At 44.7% G+C, this 25,252-nt stretch overlaps 2 protein-coding genes across 2 annotated transcripts; both read right to left on the reverse strand.

The window, feature by feature from the left end:
• Positions 1 to 3,500: 3,500 nt before the first annotated feature.
• LOC110075730 (histone H3.3A) lies at positions 3,501 to 13,079 on the reverse strand. Its single transcript, XM_020787222.3, has 4 exons — positions 12,937 to 13,079; positions 6,754 to 6,909; positions 6,317 to 6,470; positions 3,501 to 4,234 (listed from the first exon to the last, which is right to left on the reverse strand). The coding sequence occupies exons 2-4, from the start codon at positions 6,879 to 6,881 to the stop codon at positions 4,106 to 4,108; spliced, it is 411 nt and encodes a 136-aa protein (XP_020642881.2). The 5' UTR covers positions 6,882 to 6,909; positions 12,937 to 13,079; the 3' UTR covers positions 3,501 to 4,105.
• A 5,097-nt stretch (positions 13,080 to 18,176) lies between these two features.
• SELENOW (selenoprotein W) lies at positions 18,177 to 24,110 on the reverse strand. Its single transcript, XM_020787304.3, has 6 exons — positions 23,912 to 24,110; positions 21,274 to 21,298; positions 20,930 to 20,983; positions 19,901 to 19,975; positions 19,098 to 19,215; positions 18,177 to 18,807 (listed from the first exon to the last, which is right to left on the reverse strand). Exons 1-5 carry the CDS (start codon positions 23,938 to 23,940, stop codon positions 19,141 to 19,143), a joined length of 258 nt encoding a protein of 85 aa, XP_020642963.1. The 5' UTR covers positions 23,941 to 24,110; the 3' UTR covers positions 18,177 to 18,807; positions 19,098 to 19,140.
• Positions 24,111 to 25,252: the final 1,142 nt, after the last annotated feature.

A 25,252-nucleotide genomic window follows, 5' to 3' on the forward strand; every position in this document is an offset into this window, starting at 1 on the left:
CAGGGAAACTGAGGCCGAGGAATTGAGGTTGGAAAGGACAATCCTGGTTCTCCAGTCTTTACATGTCGATGTTCCTTCCAGATCTGTGAATACACTAACCTGCTCCAGTCTGGATGCCAAAGTTGTTGACTATAACACAGTCCTCTAAGATCACATGACAGAGACTCGTTCTTTCTGGACAGTTCAGTGGTTTAGGTCTGGTTGGGAGTTTGATTCCCCCACGGGGCCTCCTTGACAGGGGCTGGACTGGATGATCCATTGTGTCCCTTTCCAGCGCTACAATTCTAAGTTGGTGATGACGACTATTATTATTCAAAACCACCAGGCACAGTCAATCAAAATTATAAACAATATTGACCGGTATTATATAATGGCTACAAGGTTTAACCAAAAACCTAAGTATTTGTTAAATATTGAGGTAGTATATATGCTGTTCCTAAAACTGCCGTTTTTTCGTAGCTCTGATGTTAGGATTGAAATCGGCAGCTTCTTTTTGCCTCCAATCTGCTACAGCAAATGCTCCATTCATCCACCACAGTCCAGCATCTTTCACTGTCCTCTCTTCGCTTCCTTTGACTCCTTGGGTCAAAACCGAGTACCTTTTTTGTTTCTCCTGTAGGCAAATCATTGCATTGCTCTCTCCTCATATTTAATCTTTAAGACTGACCTGGCAGACTTCACGACATCAATGCCAAATCAGACCCTCTCTTTTTGCTAGCTTTCCCCCTGCTTTTTGTACCACCCTGCCGGCTGAAGACGCATGGAAATCTCTAAAGCTTGCACATTTTAAAGCAACATGACCTGATAAAAGGAATTGCTCTGATAAAGACTGCCTCCTCAACCTTTCAAGGCTTTCCCTGGAGATACACAAGACACTGCATGTTGGAGTTTAAAGAACCATGCTTGCCATTCATAAATCCCCTTGATCAAGCTGATGGGGTCAGATTTATTTCTCCAATGAAACGCTGCTGCCCCCTGTTGATCAGACAGTACTTTGCAAGGAGACTTTATTTCAACTTTTGAAAATAATGGGGGTTTTGGACCCATTCAAATCAGCCCTCTGATTTAGAAAGTGACCTGTTGCTTCAAAATTTGCTTCTAAGACTGTGCTTAATATTTGATGTTTTCCACACAGCATTAGCTGTTTCCTTAAAACGACCGAGATCCTCTGTGTGGAAAGAGGATTCATACCTACAGGCTGAACAGAATAGCTGATTAAACCATTTTTCTTAGTTAGGGTATTTAGCATATAAGGGTTATGGTTCTTAAGTCTTCAAATATATCAGCAGCACAGTCAAGACCTTATATCTCTTTTACAAACACTCCAAGTTTGTCCCCGACATTCTGCTCTGCATCGCCCAGTATCTAGGCACCAGGCAGTGTATGAAGATTTAACTTGATTACTTCTGACAAGTTTGTATTAAATTTAGAGAGGCGGTGACATAGGCCCAGCCCTGCCCACTTTTAGCTACCTTAATAAGGATTAGAAAGCTAGCATCTCAGCAGTGGTGACTATTGACAGGCGGATGGGCATCTGAGGACAAAGTGGCTTCATCTCGTAAAAATACAGAGCCTCGAGATTTCCTTAAGAGCTGCATGGAAGACAGTGTACCATTTGAGTTAAAATTGAGCTAATTAGAAGACGGCTCTGGGAAAACATCAGAAATTAAGGAGATGCTGTGCAGCTTCACTAGTGGCAGGAACGGTAAGCAGGGAAATAGCCATGGAGGGTTGACCAGCTTTAGAGAGCAGCTCCTTAGGCAATAAAATATATTCGTCACTATTCTTGGCACATGTTTCACAAAATAGCTCAGCTCTGTTTGCACAAGTATGAAGGCTAGGAAATTTTTCATTTCTTAAAAAATAAAGTTCTCCAGATTCTGGCAGAAAGATCACCAGCCCCTCAGAGCGAGTTCCTAGCAGATCTTAAAAACAGGCAAGTTTTACTCAGCATAAGCTTTCATTAGTTTCAGTGCACTTCCTCAGATGTATTCCTTTTAGGCACAACTCTGAGTGCGGGTTTTAAAAACCTGGGGTAGTTTGGCTGTACATACCTTGAACTTTTTCTCTCTCTCGATCCTACGGCTATCTTTGCAGTCAGCAAAGAACAAACGCAGGGTGGGATCCTCCACCCATCTCTTCCAGGAAGCAGGCATCAAGTGGGAACAGGTTCCAAAGACAACTGACAGGCAGTTTTTGTAGACGGCTACAGGGCATCTTTCAACACTTTCTTCGGAAGGCTGCTAACCATTAATACTGCTCAGATTGTTTCACTATAAAGCTTAGTAACCAGATTAACAGAACCTCAAAAGTTAGGGTTACTTAATTAAGGACAGGAGAACATCAAGAGCCCACCTTAATGCCAAGACTTTTCTCTCTGTTAGAACAAGCACTCAAAACAAAACTGATGGCACGCATTATAATCTACATATCAAACCACGATACATACATGTAACTGAAACCAAGGTTCTGCAAAAGAAACAAAGCACTGCCTATTTTTATAAAACAGCAAAGTCTTCTACAAACTCACATAGGCCAACACATTTTGTTTGGCATAGGCTTTTTGTGGACAAGCCACTTCATCAGATGGTTTCGAGATGAGAGACTAATACGGTTACTAGCCCCTCCCACTCCAGAAATGTATTTCTGAAGGATGAGTTGCAAAGCAAGCACCATCCTGAAAGGTATGAAGCAGAAAAGCATCTCTGATAAGGTGATGCTGTGTACTGTCATTAAAGCAGTATTTCCCCCACAAAACCTTAACCTTGAATAACCAAGCTTGCCTTTCAGTCGATCAAATGCACTCCCAACCCTATTTGCAGCTCACTTAGGTCTTGTCTTATATTCTCATTTACTTCCACAAGAGGTCGGAATCAATTCAGGGTAAGGTCACCTTGTTTTTAAAGGCACCTGAGCAGGGCCTGTTGCCAGCAGGCAAACACACAAGCCATCTGGGCAGCCATACCTTTTCCCACAACTGATTTCCAGGCAAGGTAGGCTTCACCTCTTTTTTTTCTCTGAGATCGGATCCATCAATCTGCTCAAAAAACAAAACCAGGGCCAGCTGGAAGTGGCATGAGAAAGCTGTTACTCTTAAAATGAATTTGCACAAAACTGCAAAACATGCAGATTGGAGAGCAGTGGGAGCAGGAGACTAAGCTTTTAAAAATCTAATAAATAAATAAATAAATAAATTTGACCCAAATGTCCCCAGTTAAAATCTTCCCTCTGTCCTGTTCTTGGCCGGGAAGTCACTCTTCAAACTTCAGTTGTACAATATGATTAAATCAAGGATCTAACTTACTGGGATTGTGTAACAATCATCAAGACAACCTGCATGAAGTACTGTACTCTGTATATTACATGAAACAAATGCTGTATCATACTAACTATATTGCCCACCCTAGGATTTTTTGTCATCTTAACAGCTCTATCTCTTGCAAAACATGGTAAGGTTTTCCACAAGCTGGCATTAAAGCAAAAACTAAGGCAGCAAAAACTGTTGTCATTCAACATTTATTTGTTTTCCTTTACTGCTTCAAGGTGAGTCCCTATTGGTACAAAGGTCAAAGTCACAGATACAAGACAAATGGAAAACAGGAAAGGAAAAAAAATGATTTGGAAAGCATTCCTTGCTAAATACAAAGGGAAAAAAAGTGTGTAGTGTTCTTTCCAGATATTTTACAAACTGAAGACCGAAAGCTCTTATAGTTGAAATGCCTACATCTACTTAAATTGTGTATACAAAACCAGATATTTCAAAAGTATCCCCTGTAGGGTTTGTTCTTGTTTTTTATTTTTATTTTTTTTTTGCAATTCTGAAAAAAAAGGTTTTACAAAAAACAACATCCAGAGGTCTTGCAGATTTCAAAGGGATTCTTTCTCTTTTTTTGCTTGCACATGATGAATAGGAATCGAGTCTCCTGGTTTTGGAGGGGTACTACGAGAGATAATCTAACATTTCCTCACATGTCCTAGCCACTACAAACAGGAGTAGGAGAAAAAAATTAAAAATAAAACCTGGAGTGTATACTAAGTACACTGCACAATCAGGGTGGGGCTGCCCAGGGAGGGGGGGTTGTTTAAGTGTTTGGTTGGGAGGAACTTAAGCCCGTTCGCCACGGATACGGCGAGCCAACTGTATGTCTTTTGGCATGATGGTGACCCGCTTGGCGTGGATGGCACACAGGTTGGTGTCTTCAAAGAGACCTACGAGGTACGCCTCGCTGGCTTCCTGTCAAAGAAATATAGAAATAAAGAGTCAGAAGCCGGCTGCTTTGTAGGGAACTGTTTAGAAATGCACAGATGCAGGCAGGGGGCAGAAGGCAACAGAGAGCAGCATCTCGAATCTGCAAGAAGCAGCGTTCAATGCTTCCAACATTTTAAAAGTTGAAAGAGTCCTTGTCGGGCATGCATCAGAAGGCTGATTCATTTATGCTGTTGTACTACGCTGCTGGACAGCTCAGTAATGTAGGCTGCAAAGCCAGAAGTTGGGCGTTCAATTCCCCACGGGGCCTCCTCAATAGAGGCTGGACTGAGTGACCCACAGGGTTCCTTCCAGCTCAGCAGTTCAAAGATTATTCTAAGATTATTATGGAGAAAAGATATAAAATTCTGCCTTCTTCCACCAAAAGAAGAAGCACCCTTCCTGACTCTTATGATTATGAATGATGATGCGTGTCAAATTAATTCTAACTTATGGTGACACTTTTCAGGATTTTCTATATACAGAGTACAAAGAAGTGGTTGGGACTGTGCAGCTTGCCCAAGGCCACCTAGGCTGGCAATTTTCATTGGAGGCACAGTGGGGGGGAGCAAACTCCCAACCTCTGGCTCTGCAGCAAAATGGCTATATTACCGATCTATCCAGCCAGCTTTCCTGACCTTAGCAGACTGAAAAGAATACAGTCGTGCCCTGCTTAACGATTGCCCGCATTACGACGAATCCGCTTTATGACGATCTGTCTAAATGGGGGGATTTCGCTTAGCGATGATCGGTTCCCTGCTTCGGGAACCGATTTTCGCTTTACGACGATCAAAAACAGCTGATCGTCGGGTTTTCAAAATGGCCGTGGGTGCTTAAAATGGCTCTCCGCTGTGCTTAGGGATGGATTCCTCGCTATACAGGCACTGAAAATGGCCGCCATGTGGAGGATCTTCACTGGACTGTGAGTTTTTACCCCATTGGAATGCATTGAACGGTTTTCAATGCGTCTCAATGGGGTTTTTAATTTCACTTTACGGTGTTTTCGCTTAACAGCAATTATCCTGGAACGGATTATCGTCATTAAGCAAGGCACCACTGTAGAGCTAAGAGATACACAGAGACCAGCTTTGCAATGCAATCTGCTCCCACAAGGAGGAGCTCCTACCACACACTAACTAATGCTCATTACCAGAGTGGCACCCACTGCTTAATTGGACAAAGATGTTTGCTGCCAGTACAGTCAAGAGGCAAAAGCTCAGAAATATTCCTGCACTACAACTCCCAGAAGGACACAGCTAGCATGGCCCGTAACTCTAGAAGTCTTAGTTCCCCCAAAGCAACTTTTTCAAGTTCTGCAAGAGCTTCCTACTACCAGAAGAGTAAGACCAACTGAGGTTTCTCCCTTAAGATAGCCCCACACCAGCTGATATTCTAATTCTGGAGTGGATAGGTCTGTAAGTCCAATATTGGCTTACAATATTTGCATCAATTGAGCTTGAAAACAGATGGAAATGTTTTTTAAAAAATCAGAACTGGAAATACCTGGATACTTTTGATTTTGGGAGCTGTGGGAGCACCCATTCTTGACCTGCTTAATGCATATATTGCTTCTCCTAGGGTGAAAATAAAAACATTTTTCTGCCTCCTTAGCCTGGAGAGATATTGGGCATCAGGAGGTTTGGAAGCAGCCCTGAGGGCTACACACCACCTGCGGGCAGCATCTGGACCACTTGTGTGTTAATAGCCAAAGCACAGAAGGCGCCTGTCTCTTCCCAAATTCTAGTGTGATTAAAAGGAAAGCACAAACAGAATCTCCAGTTCAGATCTAAAACGTATTCAGTGTTAGATCTGAATTCACATTGAATTGGGGCTAAATGTGAGGGGCTGATAAATGAAGAGACTGATGTGGCAAAAGGACCAAAGGGCATGTTTTAGGAAATGTTTTCTAGTTGGAAACAAAGCCACTGAAGAAAGCAGCAGGAAGCTGCATTACACAGCCCTTTCTACAGGAGAGAAGCAGGATCCTGGCCTGTAAAACTGTCAGAAAGGGAACAGCTCACTGAATGTGTATTGACAACGGAGAGAAAGGCAGCAGGAAACCATACAAACCTGCAGAGCGCCAATGGCAGCACTCTGGAACCGCAGGTCCGTCTTAAAGTCCTGAGCAATTTCACGGACCAAGCGCTGGAACGGCAACTTGCGGATCAGCAATTCCGTGGATTTCTGATACCGCCGGATTTCTCGCAACGCCACAGTCCCAGGCCTGAACGGAAGGACATGGACATAGTTTGTTTCATTTCTCAGTCAATATCTCGGGGGGTGGGTGGGAAGAGATCTGTAACAGATTCCAGGTTCTGGAAACAGCCAGAAATGGCTAGTGAATACAGAAGGAAACCAGTGCGTGCGTAAAAATAAAAGATGCTTCCTCTTTCCCAAATCTGCATCAACACAAAAGACAACCCCTAAGAGCATTCTCACGCTATGCAGGCCTTTAGGCTACATCTGCTCATCTGATGCCAGCTGCCACCCATGCCAAATTTAGGTACCTGTAGCGATGAGGTTTCTTTACTCCACCAGTGGACGGCGCGCTTTTCCGAGCGGCTTTAGTGGCCAGCTGCTTTCGGGGCGCTTTCCCACCAGTGGATTTACGGGCAGTCTGCTTTGTACGGGCCATCCTCGGAAGTCCTTAAAATACAAGAAACCTGATAAAGAAAGAGAAGGAAATGAGCCTATAAGATTGGTGAGCAAGAAGATACAATGTTATTGACAGATAGACATCAGGTTTCCAGTCGCCATTTTAAATGCTACAGAGTAACTCTACCAAAGAGTTACTCTGAATCATTTGATTTCCCCGACCAAAGGTTACTTTGTAACCTTTGGCTGAGTTTATAAATCCATCCACATCCTTGGTCCATGCACAATTGTGTGTTTACAAACAAAATAAATTCATGAAAAGAAGAAAGCCTGTCTTATTTCAGACAGTATGTAACTATGTAACTCTGTCCATAAACAGAGTGCAATACTGGAAGGAACTGAAACTGAAATGTTTGCCGGATGCAAACATTTAAGAGGATGTAGGAAGTTGGGTCATGCAAAGCCTTCCAGTGCAATACTCAGATGAATCTCCGGGGGGGGGGGGGGAAACACGTAGGGGCCCTCCTAGACACTAAAAATAACTTTTTTTCACAGTAAGAAACAGGCATTTTAACACTTCTAATTTCATGTGGGTTTTTTGTTGTTTTCTGTGTGACTCGTGCAGTTTTCTGGGGGCAGAAAACTGGCTCTCCAACCTGCCAAAATGGCCCACTCCTACTTTAATATCCATGCCTAGTCGACACGAACCTCCAGGGTCAGTGGCAGTCTATCCTTCAAGACCACGTTCTGGGGAGCCCAAGAGGAAAGAGGGGAGCATGGAGGGAGGGGGGGCTTTCCCCGAGGCAGGCGGTGGGGCAGGGAGGAGCCCGTTGCTGGGATATGCAGGAGAGTTGACGTTCCAAGGGGGGGGGTCTTGGCGGAATGTCCACCTCTGGGCTCAACGGTCAGTTGGCCAGTTGACCGTTGGAGCCTCCTCTGGACGGTGGTGTGAAGGGGATGCTCTGAGGGTCACGCCCCTGTTTTAGCGTTTCTCCGGACAGGTCTCAGCCCCTAAGCATGTTTTCGAGGCTGTGAGTACAGTATTTCCATGGGCCTGTGTGTGAAGGATGTCACGGGTTTCTCCCTCCAGGGACCCTAAAACTCTTTCCTGGCTCGGCCATCAAGATTATTCCCCCAAGCAACCCTGCGAGGGAGGGCAGGCACAGACAGGGACCGAGAGAACAGCCCGTTGGGCTCCCACTCGGGTCCATTTCCCACTGTGTTTGCCTTTTATTGAAGGAAAAGCAAAGACTTCTGTAGTTTGCTGAAGGCGTTGTCATTGTGGAGCATCACTGCCAAGTCATCCCTTAGTTAGGGTGACCCTCCTTCTGAGGGGCATGAAGTACTTTAAGGGGTAGCTTCCCGTAGTCACCTCCCCCAGAGAGTTTACGGGGCTGAGCAGGGATTTGAATCCAGATCTCCCTCTTAAAAACAGTTTCCCTCCAGCGATGCAACTCTTTCAGGGCAGCCTGACTAGGACTCATCAAGCATGCAAATAGAGCCATGCTCTTTCAACGCATGATGAAGCAAAAAGGCAGGCTCATTGACCAAGTGTGGGTTCGGCCCAACGCAGACCAGTTTTGCCTCTTCAAGGAGCACTCCTTCCTCATCTGGAAACGGCACCTCCTTCGTCAAGGGAGATTGGAGCTACCCAGGGAGGTCCACGAAAGGGGCCCCAAGGAGCATTTTGTCAGGTCCCATGGCGAGCTGGGTGGAGGTCCACAGCGCCTGTTGTCTTCCCCCTTTCTCTCTTTTCAGGAGGAAATGGGTTTGAACGCCCGAAGACCCTCCAGAAAGGAAGACGAAGAAAGGTCCCCACCACCCACTTTGGAGCAGCCGAAGACGATCTGAAAGAGATGAGCAAGCTACTCAGCAAAGACCCCCGCACCCCTCTTGGGGCAGGGACCAGAATCACTCCATGGTGGGTGCTGAAGCCAGGGATGCTGGTGGGCTAAATATCTCCCCTCAGCCCCTGGGATTCCCCCCCTAGACCCACAGAGTTTCAACTGGGTTGGGTGGCCGAGTGTCCACCCCACAGGCCACTGGGAGCACTCGGCCAGATCCCATGGCAAGTCGGATCCTGGTCCGGGGCTCCCATCCTCACCATTTCCCCCCTTTCTCTCTTCCAGGAGAAGATGGGTCTGGGTTCTGAGGGGACACCCCAGGGGGCCGAGACTTCAGTGGACCTCTCAGGGGACGGCAGCAGACCTCTCAGGGGAAGCGGGGGACCCTATTTGGGAGGCGGCGGAAGGAGGCAGAGGCGTCCCCAAAAAGCTCGTTGATGATGGCGAGCAAAGCCTGGACTGGAGGAAGGACATGAAACGGACGAAGATCGAGATCACCATCGTCCTCGTCAAGAGAGAAGCTGTCCTCCCTTCGTCGGTCCGATCCTGAGACGTCCACCTGAGTCTTATTTTCCCAGGATGCTCGATTTCGAAGAACAACACCCCCGGGAGGAGTTCATCTGGGCTGGGAGTTCAGACGGTCACGGTCAAGACCACCAAGGAAACTTCTAAGGTGGCTCGAGTAGAAAGCATCTCGTCACCCCAAATCTGAGTGAGGGGCTTTGTTCTGCCCTGAGAGGGTTTTTTCGTGTGTGGACTACATGGCAGGGTCATCTTACGAACAAATGCCACCATCAAAACTGCATGTCAGTTGCTGACTTGCCTTGCTTGCCTCTGTGAGGACTAGATGCTTTTTATTTGCTCGGATATTTAAAATTTCCATCGGCGCTTTGGACTGGCCCACATAGTTTTTATACCTCTCTGTTTTATTGTAGCGATAGATCTTTTCAGTTTTGTAACTCAAGTGAATATACCACACTGTTGTATATATGGTATTTAAAATCCTCTTGTTCATGAAAGCCCCTTCTGTTATTTTTTAAAATAACATTGGTAATGGCGTAGCTAAAAACTCTTGTAAATAAATAAATAAATAAAACAGTCTCTTCAAGAACATACATATGTTTTCTTCTGATCAGCAATCATTCTGTTTTTATCTAAAGTCAGTCGCTTCCCATATTGGGCTTAGGGCTATATGTAAAGACATTTTGAAGCCCCTGTTTCATGAAGTTTCTTTACACCTGCTCATCTCCATAAAATGTACAATCCTCAATTTTGTACTAGTCTGCACCACATATTTTACTCTCTGCTCCTACCCATAAAAATCAAGCAGCCATCATTTAATATAAAATTGCAATCCACTTGCATTATACTTTCCTGACTTCTGGTGCCACTGAATGTCATGATACAGGAGATCAGCATTTCCTACAAGCATTAATTCCCACATGATAATTGTGTTGACCAGTTACAGCAAAAACCATCAAGTCTTGTGAGATCTTTTCAGTTTTGTAACTCAAGTGAATATACCACACTGTTGTATATATGGTATTTAAAATCCTCTTGTTCATGAAAGCCCCTTCTGTTATTTTTTAAAATAACATTGGTAATGGCGTAGCTAAAAACTCTTGTAAATAAATAAATAAATAAAACAGTCTCTTCAAGAACATACATATGTTTTCTTCTGATCAGCAATCATTCTGTTTTTATCTAAAGTCAGTCGCTTCCCATATTGGGCTTAGGGCTATATGTAAAGACATTTTGAAGCCCCTGTTTCATGAAGTTTCTTTACACCTGCTCATCTCCATAAAATGTACAATCCTCAATTTTGTACTAGTCTGCACCACATATTTTACTCTCTGCTCCTACCCATAAAAATCAAGCAGCCATCATTTAATATAAAATTGCAATCCACTTGCATTATACTTTCCTGACTTCTGGTGCCACTGAATGTCATGATACAGGAGATCAGCATTTCCTACAAGCATTAATTCCCACATGATAATTGTGTTGACCAGTTACAGCAAAAACCATCAAGTCTTGTGACATCTTAAACACTTACAAATTCATTATGTATTAGGTTCTGCTACATTGATGTGTTAAGTTTTCCAGCATAAAAATCAGAAAGTAGGCACTAAAGCCAAAGAAAACCAAATACAGTGGTGCCCCGCTAGACGATGATCTCGCAAAACGACAAATCCGCATGATGATGACTTTTTGCGATCGCTGTTGTGCTTCGCAAAACAGTCTTTCCTATGGGCGATTTACGCTGGACGATGTTTCGGTCCGTGCTTTGCAAGATTTTTTTTGGGGGGGGGACCGATGCTTTTCAAGATGACGATTTTCACAGACAGGTCTGTGACTCGCAAAATGGGTGGTTTTGGGACCGATGCTTCGCAAGACAGTGATTTTAACAGCTGATCAGCACTTCGCAAAATGGTTTCCCTATGGGCGATTTTCGCAAAACAAGGACTATTTTCCCCATTGGAACGCATTAAACGGATTTCAATGCATTCCAATGGGGAAACACTTTTCGCAAGATGATGTTTTCACAAGATTTCAATGGAACAGATTAACATTGTCTTGCAGGGCACCACTGTACAAGACTTTTAGATTTTATTTCTCAATCCCAGGGAAGGAAAATAAGAACTTTTAGGGCTGCAATCTATATTGGAGATGGAAAACTCGGGCTAAACCTAAATATTCATTCAACTAGCCTCATGCACTGATTCTACTTGAGGCTGGCAATTAGATTTAGCCCCACATGATCATAGTGGTCAAAAGATGTGGCCAGCATTCTAGTCCACATATGTGGGCCAGTAACTGGTTTTGAAAAACTACTGCGGTTACCTGATATAAACATCTAATCTAATACTGTATACTGAATGTGTATTAAGGCTTCCTGTGTCATCTCTAACTTCTGTAAGCACGGGAGCCCTTAAAATTTGAATACACAAAATAATCAGAAAACTCTGCATACATAATAAAATTGTAGTTAACCATTAATTCCCCCCTCATCCCCTTCTATATTTTGTCTAAGAACCACCACAGGGGAAATTATTTATTGGCAAGACACCTAAATATTTGAGGCAATCCATTCTCCTAATGGTAAAAAAGTGACTTTTCCCGTTCTTAGAATATCTCTGAGGAATTTGACCTGCATGTAAAAGCAAAAACAGTTCCATTCCTTCCCCCAGTTGCTCTGAGTGTGCCTAATCTATTGAATATTGACTGTGACCTTAAAAACAGAGAGATCTTTTGCACTGAATTCTTTCTACAGGACCAACTTCCATGCAAACACAGGCAGGAATGGGCTGCAAGGCGGTCTTTCATGACAACCCAGGGACCCAAATATGGGAAAAATAAATAAATGATCTGACAAGCTTTTCATTAATTGAGAAAAATATAGGGCTGGCTTATATGTAGCCTAATATATATTATATATACACTATATATATACAGTATATAATCTTTTATGGTCACTGATCCTGACTATCCTTAAGGGGGAGCTCCCCCCCCAATTATGAAGGGAAGCAGAAGAGGCAGTTGCCATGGCAACACACAGCCCCCCCCCCTTCCATTCCCTACTGAGGCACCAACTCCAGCATCCAATGGGATGGAGGCGGGCAAAAGGAGGGGGAAATAAGTTGGATAGGTAGGTTTGCGACCTAGAAGCCGCACTGACCCCCCCCCCTCAACCGAGAATAGCAACTAGTCGGTTAGCTGATGAAGAACATCTGGGCAGACTTCTACCCGCCAGAAATTACAAGACTACATGCCCCAAGAGCCTCTACGGCAAGGGCTCCCTCCCATTGGCCCTGCGGAGCCACGTGGCCCAGATCAATCACGCACGCAAGCACGCATCCGCCCTCCCCGAAGGCCGCCCAACCCGTCCTCCCGACCGGCCAACCCCATTGGTTGAGAATCCCGGGCCAAGACGAAGGGAGGAAAGCGCAGACTCGCTCCCCGCGGTGATTGACAACGGCGTGTCCCCAATCCCTTCCCGAGCTGTCCTAGCCTATCAAGGGAGCCACCGTCATTCTCCACTTTTCCGCCAATAGGCGTCGGAAGGCGGGACTTGGTGCGTGCGTGTGGGGGGGGGGCGATGCATCTCCTCAGACGACCTCGGTTTTTCTGAACAGCCCCCCCCTTCCTCAAAATAAATAGATCGATCACCCGCACGCGCGGGGAAAGCCGGTTGGGGGCGCGGGGGGAGGATAGTTGAAAGAGGGGGGGGCGCGACCTCCTCCCGGTTACCTGAGCGGGTCTCTAGCCTCGCGCTTCGGCGACCGTTGGAGCCGTTGGTTTGTCCCGCGGCGGCGCTCGCGCTGCTCTTCTTCGCTCCCTTCCCGCTTTTCCCGCCAGCCCCAACAGAAAATGGCGGGTCCCAGGGCCAGGCTATTTAACCATCATGCAACGGGGCTGAAGTGGGAGCCCGAAAAAAAAAAAAAGGAAAGGGAAATAAAAAAGGCGGGAGAAGAAGGAGGAGGAGGAGGGAAGGGGAAGGGAGGCGGCGGGTCGGCTGAGGTGAGGCGGGCGCCTGAGGAGCCATCTTGTGAGAGGAGCAGCAGCAGCAGCGGTTGCAGCGCCCTGACAGGCGGGCGGGTCCTGAGGCGGCGATTAAATAAACCCGCCGGGACAGAAAACCAGAACGACGCTCAAGAATAATCATCCTCTTACAACTGGAAAAAGCGGGAAGAATTAGAATAGTTCTCCAATTAGCGAGGAAATAGAGAGCGATGCTTCAAATAATGGGAAAAACTAGAGTGAGGCTCCAAATAACAAGAATAATCATCCTCAGAGAACTGGAAGAGTGGGAAAAACCAGAATAGTTCTCCAAACAGCAAGGGAATAGAGAGCGACGCTTCAAATAATGGGAAAAACTTGGAGTGAGGCTCCAAATAACAAGAATAACCATCTTCTTAGAACTGGAATAAGCGGGAAGAACCAGAATACTGCAGTTCTCCAAATAGCAAGGAAATATAGAGCAATGCTTTAAATGGGAAAAAATAGAGTGGCTCCAAATAATAGGAATAATCATTTTAATCATCCTCTGAGAACTGGAAGAGTGGGAAAAGCCAGAATGGTGCTCCAAATGGCAGGGAAATACAGAGTGATGTTTCAGATAATGGAAAAACTAGAGTGATGCTCCAAATAAAAGGAATAGCCACCATCTTGAACCTGAGAGGTGGAAGAACCAGACCAGTGCTTGCCATAATGGAAATCTAGAGTGATGTTCTAAATAACAAGAGTAATCATAATTTGAATATGGACGAATCTGAGTGATGCTGCGAATAGCAGGAATAATAAACTTGGAACTGCAGAGCTGGAAGAAAAAAAGTAGTGCTTCAAATAACGGGAAATCTTCTAGAGTGATGATCCAAATAACAGGAAAAATAAATGAAAAACTATTGTGGCACATTTAACAAGCTTATAAAAGTGGTTTTGTGGATTGTAAACCATTTCTTCAACCACATAACAGGGCAAGTTGGTGTTTTTTAGGGAGGTTTTGGATAATCAGAAATTAAAATAAGGTGCTGGGTGAAATAGAGCCTGAGCTCTCTAGAAACACAGACAACTAAACTGAAGCTCTTTTACTTTGGGAAAATAATGAGAACATGAGATTTGCCAGGAAAGGTTAAAAGTGGCAGGAAAAGAAGACAAAATAGATGGTTTGACTCCTTAAAGGAGGCTGCTGCCTTGAGTTTATCAAAGTTGAGCAAGGCTGTTGAGGACTGGACATTTTGACAAGTGCTATTTCAGAGTTGCCATGGTCAGAAAGAACTGGATGAACATAACAATGCAATACATTTTGTTGTTTGTTGTAACAGTCCTCAGGGTTATATGATGCTCTGTGATCCTTTTGTGGCACGTCAAACTCATGTAAATACCTGTAAAACAGGTATTCATATTGGGTAACCTTGCAGTTTCACTTTAGAACAAGAACAGCAAATATCTTGCTAAAGAACAAACTTGTCATATCAAATACATATGGAATCCTGATGCCTAGGTTTCTTTTACCAATTTGCACAGAATTGCCCATGTGAATTATGTCAACACCCTGAAATATTTCTTGTTGGAAGTCTTAAGCAACTCATTATTCTGACTCTTAAGAACTCATAATCACATCAGAGCTCATAGAGCATACACAATTCATATGCATTGCAGGACTAGGAGTATAGGCTAATGATGTCTTAAATGGGCTGTGTGCCATATGCAGAAGAGTCAAAGCAAAGGAAATACACCTCAGCGATTTCACTGAATTCACTTCAATTTTGTAGCAGAATTCTGTTGTTTTTCTTCAGATATTAGAACACTGGGACTTGTTCCTATTAAGTTTTCTTGAGATCTTGGCCTCTCTATCAATATTTATTTATTTGATTTCTGTCCTGCCCATCTAGACCAAGGGTCTACTCTGGGCGGTTAGGGTGTACTTTGGGTGGTTTATATATTATTGTGTTATACTGTTTACATTATAACAATAATTGTGTTATAATGTGATTGTGTTAACTCCTTTTAAAATAAACCTGCATGCCACAAAGCTTTCCTTTACTGAGTGCTCTGGGAGCCTTTGAAGGCCAAGAAGATAAAATATGCTTTAGAAAACCACTTTTTCACTGCTGATGTACCTTTTTTTGCAAACATTAATTATAGGACTTACAATTACATTTGGATAGAATTACTGTAGTGTATTTTGTAATCTAAAGCATGATAAATAGGAATAAATTCCATTTCAGTCATTGGGACATTCTTAAGCATTCTTACGTACTGAGCAGCAAATAATTTTCTGGTTTGTGATGAGCTCCAAGTATGGAGTTTGAAGAGCCCATACTGCCCTATTGACATCTCCGCTGCTTGACAGAGGAAGAATCTTGTGTGTGTGGTTGTTGTACCATTCCTCCCTAACCAGCCCTTTCCTTGGCACAAGTGGCCATAATGGTTTTTAGTTTGTTCTGGGGAACTTGTAACATCTATGCCGGGGCCTCTTCAGCTGGAGTGGCTCAGGAATGTATGGTGTATGTAACAGATATGGGTTTGCTTCAGCTTATATATCAGGTCCCCTCCAGTGTTTGCTGAAGGGCAGAACAATGTGTGCAATCAGAACTCTTGACACGGACACACTGGCTGAAATCCTATGGCCTGAAGTCACACTAGACAAGGGTGATGGCATCATCAGCTGTGGCAATATTTTGGAAATCCATTTTTTTCTGATTCCATCCTCAAAGGTTTTGAGAACTGCTGATGATGTTACTGGCAGTTATTTCTGCAAATTAAACATCCTCTCTTTCCCATTCCCATGGCTTTCCCATGATGAAAGGAATCCCACATGGGTTTGTTGTAAAAAGTCTTTTACCCTGATCTCCAGAGTCCTAGTCCATCACTCTATCTACACCACACTGGGAATCTTCTTTGCCCAACTCTATAAAGTTCCCTCTCCCTCATTGTGACAATTGTCTTGCTGCCCCATGTTTAGCCCTAGGACAGTTCCTCTTCATGCCTTACCAACCAGATCCCACCCATATTACCACCTCACCATCCTTTTCATTGTTCCACTTCTAGGAAACTGGATCTTTCCAAATGGGGATTATATGATATGAATCCAAAGGTCTCAGCACACACTAAGGTGTATTAAGAATTACAGCCTTTGGCTTTTGGCACTGGCTTCTCCTTGCTGCAGCACACACTGCCCTTGTTTCCCTTGCAGAGTGGAAATTTGAACCCAGGCCTCCTGTGTCCCTACTCCTTCACTCTATCCCAGTGTTTCTCAACCAGGGGGTCATGATCCACAAGGCAGTCAGTCACCTTATATGCATTGTATTTCTTAAACAATTTCTTCCTTAACTTCAGAGCAAGATGTACTGTTTATGTAAGAGAAACACGCTTACAGGAAAAAGAAGCCTCTCATTTGGGAGAAGGGATGACTTTGCCTCATTTAAATGCTGGTTACTTGGCTATTATAAAGGGTGTATATCTAAAAAATGATGGCACCAAATAATGTTTACATGTAGTCAAAGGACAGCTGCCACTGCCTCAGCCTGCCATAATTTAACGTGGAACAAAAGCAACTTTGGATTGCTCTGAAGCAGCCCTTGACTGCTGCGGTATGAACATTTTTAAATACTGGCATCCTGTTGTCATGGCAACTACAGACCTGAGCTTCTAGTAAGCTTCACAGCAGGGCACCAACTTCCTGCTTATTATTTAAGACTTGAGATTTATCTCTTAAATGTTCCATGTACAAACCATAAGCTGAAAATTATACCAGAGTTTTATAACAGTACAAATTTTAAACATAAACTCAAACTGTGCTGGTTAGTCCTCTTTAAAATGAAGGTGTTTTGGGGGACATCATGCACTGACAAATATGGGAGCAGTCGTTAAGTGCTCCACACAAGATGCAGGCAGCTTAGCTTATGCTCCAGTAATTCACACTGTAGGTGCAGGTCAGCTGATTATTTTTCAGAAGTCTGGGCAAGATATTCCTTGCTTCTTTGATTGGCACTCCAGCCTGAACACATCCAGTATCAGATTTCAAAAGCCAAACAAGGCTGGTGAATACTTATATGGGAAACCACCAGGGAACACCGGAGGCCCTTGGGTAGGGCTAGAAAAGAGCTCTACCTGGAGAACAGCTGCCAGTCAGAGCTGGTGACCCTGCACTAAATGAGGCAAGGGTCCAACGCCGAAGGCAACTTCATGTTCCTCTCGAGGATTACTAACCACATCCCTTAATCCCATTTAGAAGCACAATTCAACAAGTTTAATAGGATATGCCACTTTCATGTCCTAATGCAGATTAAAAGTCTCACCGCATTAAGTACACCTTTAAAAAAGAGGGGAGGGGGAGAAGAAAAGCAGACTCATACGAGCCATTGTCTTCAGACTTATTTCACAGACGTTACACTCTGATGGTATTCATGAGCCGTCATTTAGGGTACTTCAAAGAGCAGCCACTTTGCAAACTTTATATACTTTCCTTTGATTTCTTTTTAAAGAAATCCTATGTTTTTATGCTACAGGGTGGAGGAGACAGAAACCACAAAACCTCACTTGCAGGGAAGCAGGCAACCAGAGAAAATAAAGGGCACACTGCCTGTTTAGGTCCAGAGGTTCAGAGTTCAATTCCCCCACGGTCCTTCCTGGGAGGACAGCCAGCCTGGGTGGCCTTGGGCCAGCTTCACACAGTCCCAGAGCTGCCCCAAAAAGACAGGAATGGGGAACCATTTTTTGAGTACAGTATTCTCTACCTGGAAAGGGCCACCGTAAGTCAAAATTGACTTGATTGGCACATAATTATTCTAATTATTTTACCCACAGCATTGATGTACTAAAGGAGAAACAGTGAGTGACCCAAAGGCCTGTTCACTTGGGTATTTTTCTCCTAAGCATCTCAGTTCCAAGAAAAGCTAAAATACCGATGGGAAAATGTGTTTTGCCATACAGAGCTAGGACACAGACGTGTAGGCAAGAGAATATTCTAAAAACAGGCAGCAGGATCTTGAAAGGAATGTTTTATTAGATGTTTATCCACTTTCAATAGCACAATTCAGCTGAGGCAGCAGCGATGGGAACAGAAATCTTGCAACAAAGATGTTAGAAATTTTTCTGTTAGGAAGAAAATTGTACTTTTCAATTATCTTTTAGGAAGTCTAGGATTTGTTACTTATAAGGCAAGTTTACTGAAATCAGATTCCACTGCGTATTGGAAGCAATTGCTGGTTTTTTTTGGGGGGGGGGACTGGAAGCAGAAGGCATTCAAGAGCATCCCGTCACCCAAGAGCCTAAACCAGCAGGGAAGGGCGCTCCGCTATTCTCGTCCTCCCAATACATTACCAGTGACTGGCATGAAAACCTGCTCTTTAAACCAGAAGTACAAAGAAAGCCAAGATCACATGCAGCGCGCGCGCACACACAATGCCAAGGTGTTAGGAGTTGCAGTGGTAGTGCCAAGCCCCATTCTCCATACAGGTGTGTCAAATTCCAGAGCTCAAATTCTGCATCCGGCTTTGCTCAAGCTGACATTTCACGCAGAAGGTTTTCGGAGAACTGCCACCCGTCAAGTGACATTTCAGCAGCTCCCGTCATGAAGCGCTCAGTCAAGGTGAACAAAACAGATGCTTCTTTAAGCTACGAGAGAGAGAGAGAGAGAGAGAGAGAGACTCAATATGTTACAAGGACAAACCAAAGGGAATCATGACAGATCAGTACCACAATCTACTGTTGATGCTGATTATGAGGGAACTCTATCAACAATATATAAGGGTGCAAAGACGGACCCCCGTATCTGCAGGGGAGCCATTCAATGATCTACTATGAATACCTGAAACGGAAACCGTGGATAACGAATCTTGTGGATACAGGGCTCCTGCTTTATTTTAGTGAAAGCTTTTCAGTTTCTTTTGGGTTTTTTTTTTTACCTCTACTACCCATTGAACTTTCGGTGCCTCCTTAAAGCCATCCTTACGCCAAGGCTGCTGTGACGGCCATAATTATCTTGCGCAGTTTGGTATCGTTGTCGACAAAGCCATCTCCGTTCTGTTGGGAAAAAAACAGCCAAGGTCAGAAGCACGACTCTCCCAGTCCAACCTTTTTTGCACACCCTTCTGCCCTCCAGTTGAGATTAAGCTGGTCATTACCCAGAGGAACAGTTACCTTCCTGTCTAAATGGGCATAATTTCTCCAGGTTAATTATTGACAGGAAATCACATAAAACATATGCAGGGCAGGGCCGCCTGTACCATTTTAAGGCTAATGGGGAAAATGCACACTTTCCCCCTTCCGAGATTCTCCCTGCCTATTAACTAATGTGCCAAGGAGAAATGCCACAGTTCAACCTGGACTACTGGATCAGTGCCCCGTGCAAATGGCATAATATTATTTTAATGAGGGGAATGTTAAACATGGCCTCACCTACTTCAGCAACCAAAACTCTCATGGGTGAGAAGGGGACACACATTATTTAAGCCTACCAAGGTGTGCATTTAAAAATAATAATTTTAGAACTGCACAACTGGAAGGGACCCGATGGATCACAAAGCCCCTTGCCAAGCAGGCCCCATGGAGGGAATCGAACACCCAACCTCTGGCTCTGCAGCTAGAAACCGAAACCACCAAGCTATCCAGCAGTTCCAGATCAATGCCTCTCAATCCCCCAGCTGTAGGATCCAGAACTCTTGTCCTTTCCGGGTGCTGGCTTTTTCTCGACCGGAGAGTCGCTCACCTTCTTGGAGTGCACCAGCTTCCCTGCCACGGTGACTTCAAACCATCCTGTGACCTGAGGAGTCCCCTCACCACTCTGGGGAGAAAAGTGGGGGTGGGGGGGGCAAGGAAAGGACATCAACCCTGTGTTGCTATTTCTTGTTCGATTCAAGTATGTAGCAGTTCCCTCTTCAAGCATATCCGGATCCTAACCATCAGAAGGTGAACTCTTTACCTAGGAGGGTTACCTTCCCCCCCCCCCGGCTTCCTGCCATCATACATCCCTGGTGCCCCAACCATGTTAAGATGCTTTCCATGCACCACACACCCCTTCCCTTCATGGTGCAGTGGTTAAACTGCAGCCCTGCAGTTAAGACTCTGCTCACAGCTTGAGTTTGTTCCTGATGGGTTTCGGTCACCCGCTCAAGGCGGACTCAGCCTTTCCTCCTTCTGAGGCAGGTAAATGGGAGTACCCAGCTTGCCAGGGGAGGGTGGCTGAGTTTAGCAATACGTAGCTTGTGGAATTAAATTATAAACTGCCCAGAGGGTGCTTTAATCACTATGGGGTGGTACATAAAGCAGCACACTTTGCTTCCCCCCCCATCTCTCTGTATACTCCCAGAGGATTCCAGACATGCTAGAAACTGAGGCTCGCTCCTTTTGAGGATCTTAAGAGCCTCCCTAGATAGAGGAGAGCTGCTGACCTTCCCGGAGTGCAACAGCTTGAGTCCCCCCCTCCAAGAGTTCACGAGTGAAGAACCAATGAGCCCCTAACAATAACTACATCACAAGGTCTTCAGGGCTTTGGAAGAAAAGAAAAACCCAAAAGCCAAACTGTTCTTTAGAAAAGAAGTGTCACTCAGCTGTATATATAATATATTTTGCCTGCTGAAGGGCCTCGCTCCTTCCCCAATGAAGGGCATCCTGCATTCTATATTTAACCTCAGGAGTAAGTTAAATGTCAAATTCCTTCCCTTCAGCAGCACACTTGCTGGATCATGACTCCTTTGAGTAACAGGGACGAATCACTATCAAACAGATCTATACTTACAATGTCCAGCTTGCCCGGAAACTTCTTTTCGAGTTCCTTCTTGAGCTGCTGATACTATAAATGAAAAAAAAGAAGGAAGGAAGGGATCATTTCAAAGTCCAGAAACAACCAGGTCAGACTGGGAGGCTTCAGAGAAAGGTTCAGTGTGTCCTATGCATCGTTTTCTCTTTCGCTTCTCCCCCCCAACCCTTTTTTTTCCTAAAAAAAGGCCCTGTGATCAAGGCCCTCGTTGCCTACAGATAACTTGTCAGTCAAACAGTGAGGCTTGGCCCTTTATTGGGGTTCTGCGAACTGGGAGGTTGTGTTATTTTTTTGCTGCAAGTCAGGCAGGAGAATCAACTTACCTTGGGACTATAGCCTCAGGCCCCACTGCAAGAATAAAAAAACAGAAGGAAGTTAGCACAACATAGGCTTTCCAATCATCAAGGATTCTGCCAGAACATCATTTCTGCACCAGAGCACGAGACTGATTAATTCAGTCCACCCGAAGGCTGCTTCCCTAAAGCCAGGTCTGGGGGAAACAAGCAGAGACATACACCCTGTGTGTTTCAGCTGTCAAGACCTCCTACAGGTACAGTACAAATTGGTTCCAACCCCTCTCCCTGTAAATTTGGAAAAATGCAGATTATAGCAAAGACTGTTCTAATAGTGAATGCTACATATACCATAGTCTCTTTCGCCCTCTAGTGGCCAGTTCTGCTCACCTCATCTTCAGAAATAGATATTTCTAGGATTTTTCTTTTAATATTTTAAATATTTTCAGGCCATGGATAAGTGAATCAGCAGAGCCTTATCCTGCTGACAAGGGGGTCTTACCATAGCTAAAATGTCTCAAACCACCATTCATCAAAGGAGGAAAATGGCTCCCACCGCCAGATGTGTTCCTCCCTTCCCACCTTTGATATTTCATGCCGTCAAATGGAGCCAAAAAATAATCATCAGAGAACGAGAGAAACGGTCCCATCCTGCTCTAGTCCCTATGAGCATTTTTCAGCTTCTCTGCCCTGCCCAACCAAACATAATTCATGCCTGTAATCTCCCCCGGATACTGATCTAAAGTAGAACCGGCCACCACTGAACAACAACATGCCAACTTTTGAGGATTTAGTAGCCCAGGGCATTGTGTGGACTTTTGATTTTTACCTGGATGGGACACACCAGCCAGCCAGAAAGAAGTCTAGACACATGGCAAAAACTGCAGGAAATTAAGCCGAGCCATGAAGCACCCATTGTCAATTCGTGTTGAACGAATTGGACAGAAGGAAAACCCCACAACAACAACAGAACAGATGGATTCGTTTCCAAAGCAGAGCCTGAAAAGTTACGTTTTCAGATGATACCTCCTAGACTGTGCCAGCCAAACGCTATATCTGATTCACACAGTAAAGCGTATAACTTCTCTGAGCAAATTTAGTTATAAAACTATAATAAAACGAAGGGAAAGTCAGATATAAAAACTGGAAAGCCAACATAAAAATTTAGCTTTACATATCTTCGCATTCAATTTGATTTGCTATCTGTCTAATAGCTGTGTGCTGTCAAGTCAATTTTGACTCATGGTGAACATTTTCAGAGTTTTCTAGGTGTAAAGTATTCAGAAGTGGTTTCTCTCCTTCTGGCGCCACCCTGGGACTCTGTGCAGCTGGCCCAAGGCCACCCAGGCTGGCTCTTCTCCCAGGAAGCCCAGTGGGGGAATCGAACTCCCAGCCTCTGGTTCCACGGAGGTTCATGCAACTTGTTTGCCTTCGGCTGGGAGGCCTCTAGCACCAAATGACTGATCTGTAGTTCCCCCAGGTGTAAAGGAGAGGGGCTGGATAGTTTTAGGATACAGAATGGTCAGTGTCCGGTCCACAGCAACAGGATGTATAAAACAGTTTTCCTTATAGGCAACCCCCAAAGTAGCTCTCCACTACAGAGTGGATAAGCAGAAAATAGACCCAAGTTGCAGAAGAAACTTCTCTAATTCTTATTTGCATTTGCAAATTCCCAACCTTTTGAATTATGGATTTAAAACAAGCAAAATTTTTGAAGAGGTTATAAGGCAACATTTTAAAAAAGGGCCTGGCCATTCTCTGTAGACAGCTGGCTCAAGCAACCAGCTCCCACTGACTTTTAAAAAGCTACACATATCAAAAAAAGAGGAAAGGTTGAAATTTTTAAGTTTAGAAGCTGCGTAATATATCGGTCTATGGCCACGATCCCTCTCAGGCACACCTCAAGCGAGAAAATGTTCCCTGTGCCTAAGGAAGTCAGTTTTCATGCTTGAAAGCTTGTGCCACAAAACATCTGTTTGCTTTTAGGAGATTTCCCCAGTCTTGCATGGGCTTGCAAGCTAGAAACAAGGTAAGGCGTGCTCTCCCCGTGTGCTGGAGGGCCAGTTCTATCACGGTGCTAAGCAATCGTGTTATATAAAGGACAAAAATTGCACCTTGGAAGGATGGCAGAAAAAGGGATTTTTCTCTCCGGGACAAATTTGCTATGAGACATACAGGCTCCTAGACCAGGTATCAGTGGCGGGGGAGGGGGGGGGAATCAGTTGCATGTGTTGGAGGCCACATCGTCGTCGGGAGGGAGCTTAGAACCGAGCTTGTCATTTAAATAAGCAGGATGCAGGCGGCCTTCTTAACTGCATGCCAAGAGAAAACGCATCCGTCTTTCAAGGCGCCTGGGAGAACCAAGGCGACCATCTTAACGCCTCCTCCAGCAAGATCCCCCCAGCGAAGAAATACCAATGCACGCCGACCCAGCTGACGTCGGCGTCCGTGTGCCAGCCTTCGGATCCTACAAAACTCTTGGTCGTTTCGGGGACGAGTGGTCGCAATGACCAGACAGGCGGGGTATCAATAGAATAAATAAACAAGTAAATAAAAAAGACGACACCAGAGTTCTTAAAAAGCCTCGAGCAAGGAAACAAAGGGGAAGAACGGCATTAAAAGGAGGCGCACGGCAATCCGGATCGAGAGTGACCCTCTTTCCTCTTACCAATAAACCACTCTGATTTTGACAGCCATGGTGCCCGTTGCGCGCTCCCGCCACCCACCCGGCCGCAGGAGCGCTCCGATCCGGTCCGCAAAAAAGGCACTTGGAACGCCGAGGACGCGAACGTTCTAATTTGGAACGTTGCAACAAAGGGATGTTTTTAAAGCGACGTTCGGCCGGCACCACTTTGTGCAGGGGAGGGGGGAGTCGACGAAGGAACCCCCATTCTTTTCGTGGCAGCGTTTTTTTTTCCCCAAAAATCTAATATTAAATAAATGCACCGGAGGATACGATCGTTGGTATCATCCACTTGACCTTATTCACGAAAATGAGGCACCCCGTGTCCTAGGAGGAGAAAACGGATCTCCCCCTTCTTGCTGTTATGGTATAGTCCAATTGCTGCGGATCACATGGCAGCTCCTCAGCCCCCCCCCTCCCCGCAGGTGGAGTGGCTTGCATAAAAGCTTCGTTTCTTAAAAGCAGAAAGGAAGGCAGTGGCAAGGGCAATTGGTATGTTAGACGCGTGATCGGCGATTACCAAAAGGTCTCCAGTTAACATGCTGTTTTCCAGAAAATAAGCCCTAACCTGAAAATGAGATCTAATGTGATTTTTCAGGATGCTCGTCATATAAGCCCTACCCCCCAAAAAATAAGCTCCAAGTGAAACCCTGCTTCCACTCTTGTGCAGCAACCTGAAGAAGAGGACAGGACTGTCTTTGAATCAATGTAGATGGTCGCACATGGAGGAAAAAATCCCCTGAAAATAAGCCCTAGTACGTTTTTTTGGAGCAAAAAATAATATAAGACCCTGTCTTATTTTCGGGGAAACATGGTATGTGCCTCGGACTTTATGCACGCATAGTAGTTAGGAGAGAAAGATAAAAGGAGGCCCGTAGAAACATCTGAAACATGAGCTGCATGTATTTCAATAACCATGGTCCAGAACATGATAGAACCATCCCACCCACCCCCAGTCATCAGGGGATACTTGTGCAAAAGTTTGCTGAAATAATGTCCATATTTACTGGAACAGTGGAATCACAGTGGGATGTTATTTTGCATAGTTCTACATCAAATGTGTGAATTATAGGGGAAGAGACTATGATGTTTCAGACACAGCAGGAGAAAACAAGATGCATTGGGGGGGGGGAAACAAAACCAACAACCCACAATGTTATGTGCTGCCAGGTCGGAACCAACTTTATGGTCTTCAGGTGTTTTCAGGAGAAAGACAGGGTAAAATATTTTAAAGAGAAATAAAGAAAGACGCTTTAACAAGGATTTCAAAGTGTGTTTAACAAATGCTTTCACCAGTTCCACCCCATCCCATAGTCGAACAGGGGT

This window comes from Pogona vitticeps, chromosome 9 (genome assembly GCF_051106095.1).
Source record: "Pogona vitticeps strain Pit_001003342236 chromosome 9, PviZW2.1, whole genome shotgun sequence".
NCBI lineage: Eukaryota > Metazoa > Chordata > Lepidosauria > Squamata > Agamidae > Pogona > Pogona vitticeps.

Bases quoted from the DNA above. Each gene is read 5' to 3' on its own strand.
- LOC110075730 (XM_020787222.3), bottom strand. From the start codon at position 6,881: ATGGCCCGTACAAAGCAGACTGCCCGTAAATCCACTGGTGGGAAAGCG. The intron at 6,471-6,753 runs GTACCTAAATTT...CCTTCCGTTCAG, and splicing joins AAGAAACCTCATCGCTACAG to GCCTGGGACTGTGGCGTTGC. The intron at 4,235-6,316 runs GTTTGTATGGTT...TTTCTTTGACAG, and splicing joins CTGCCATTGGCGCTCTGCAG to GAAGCCAGCGAGGCGTACCT.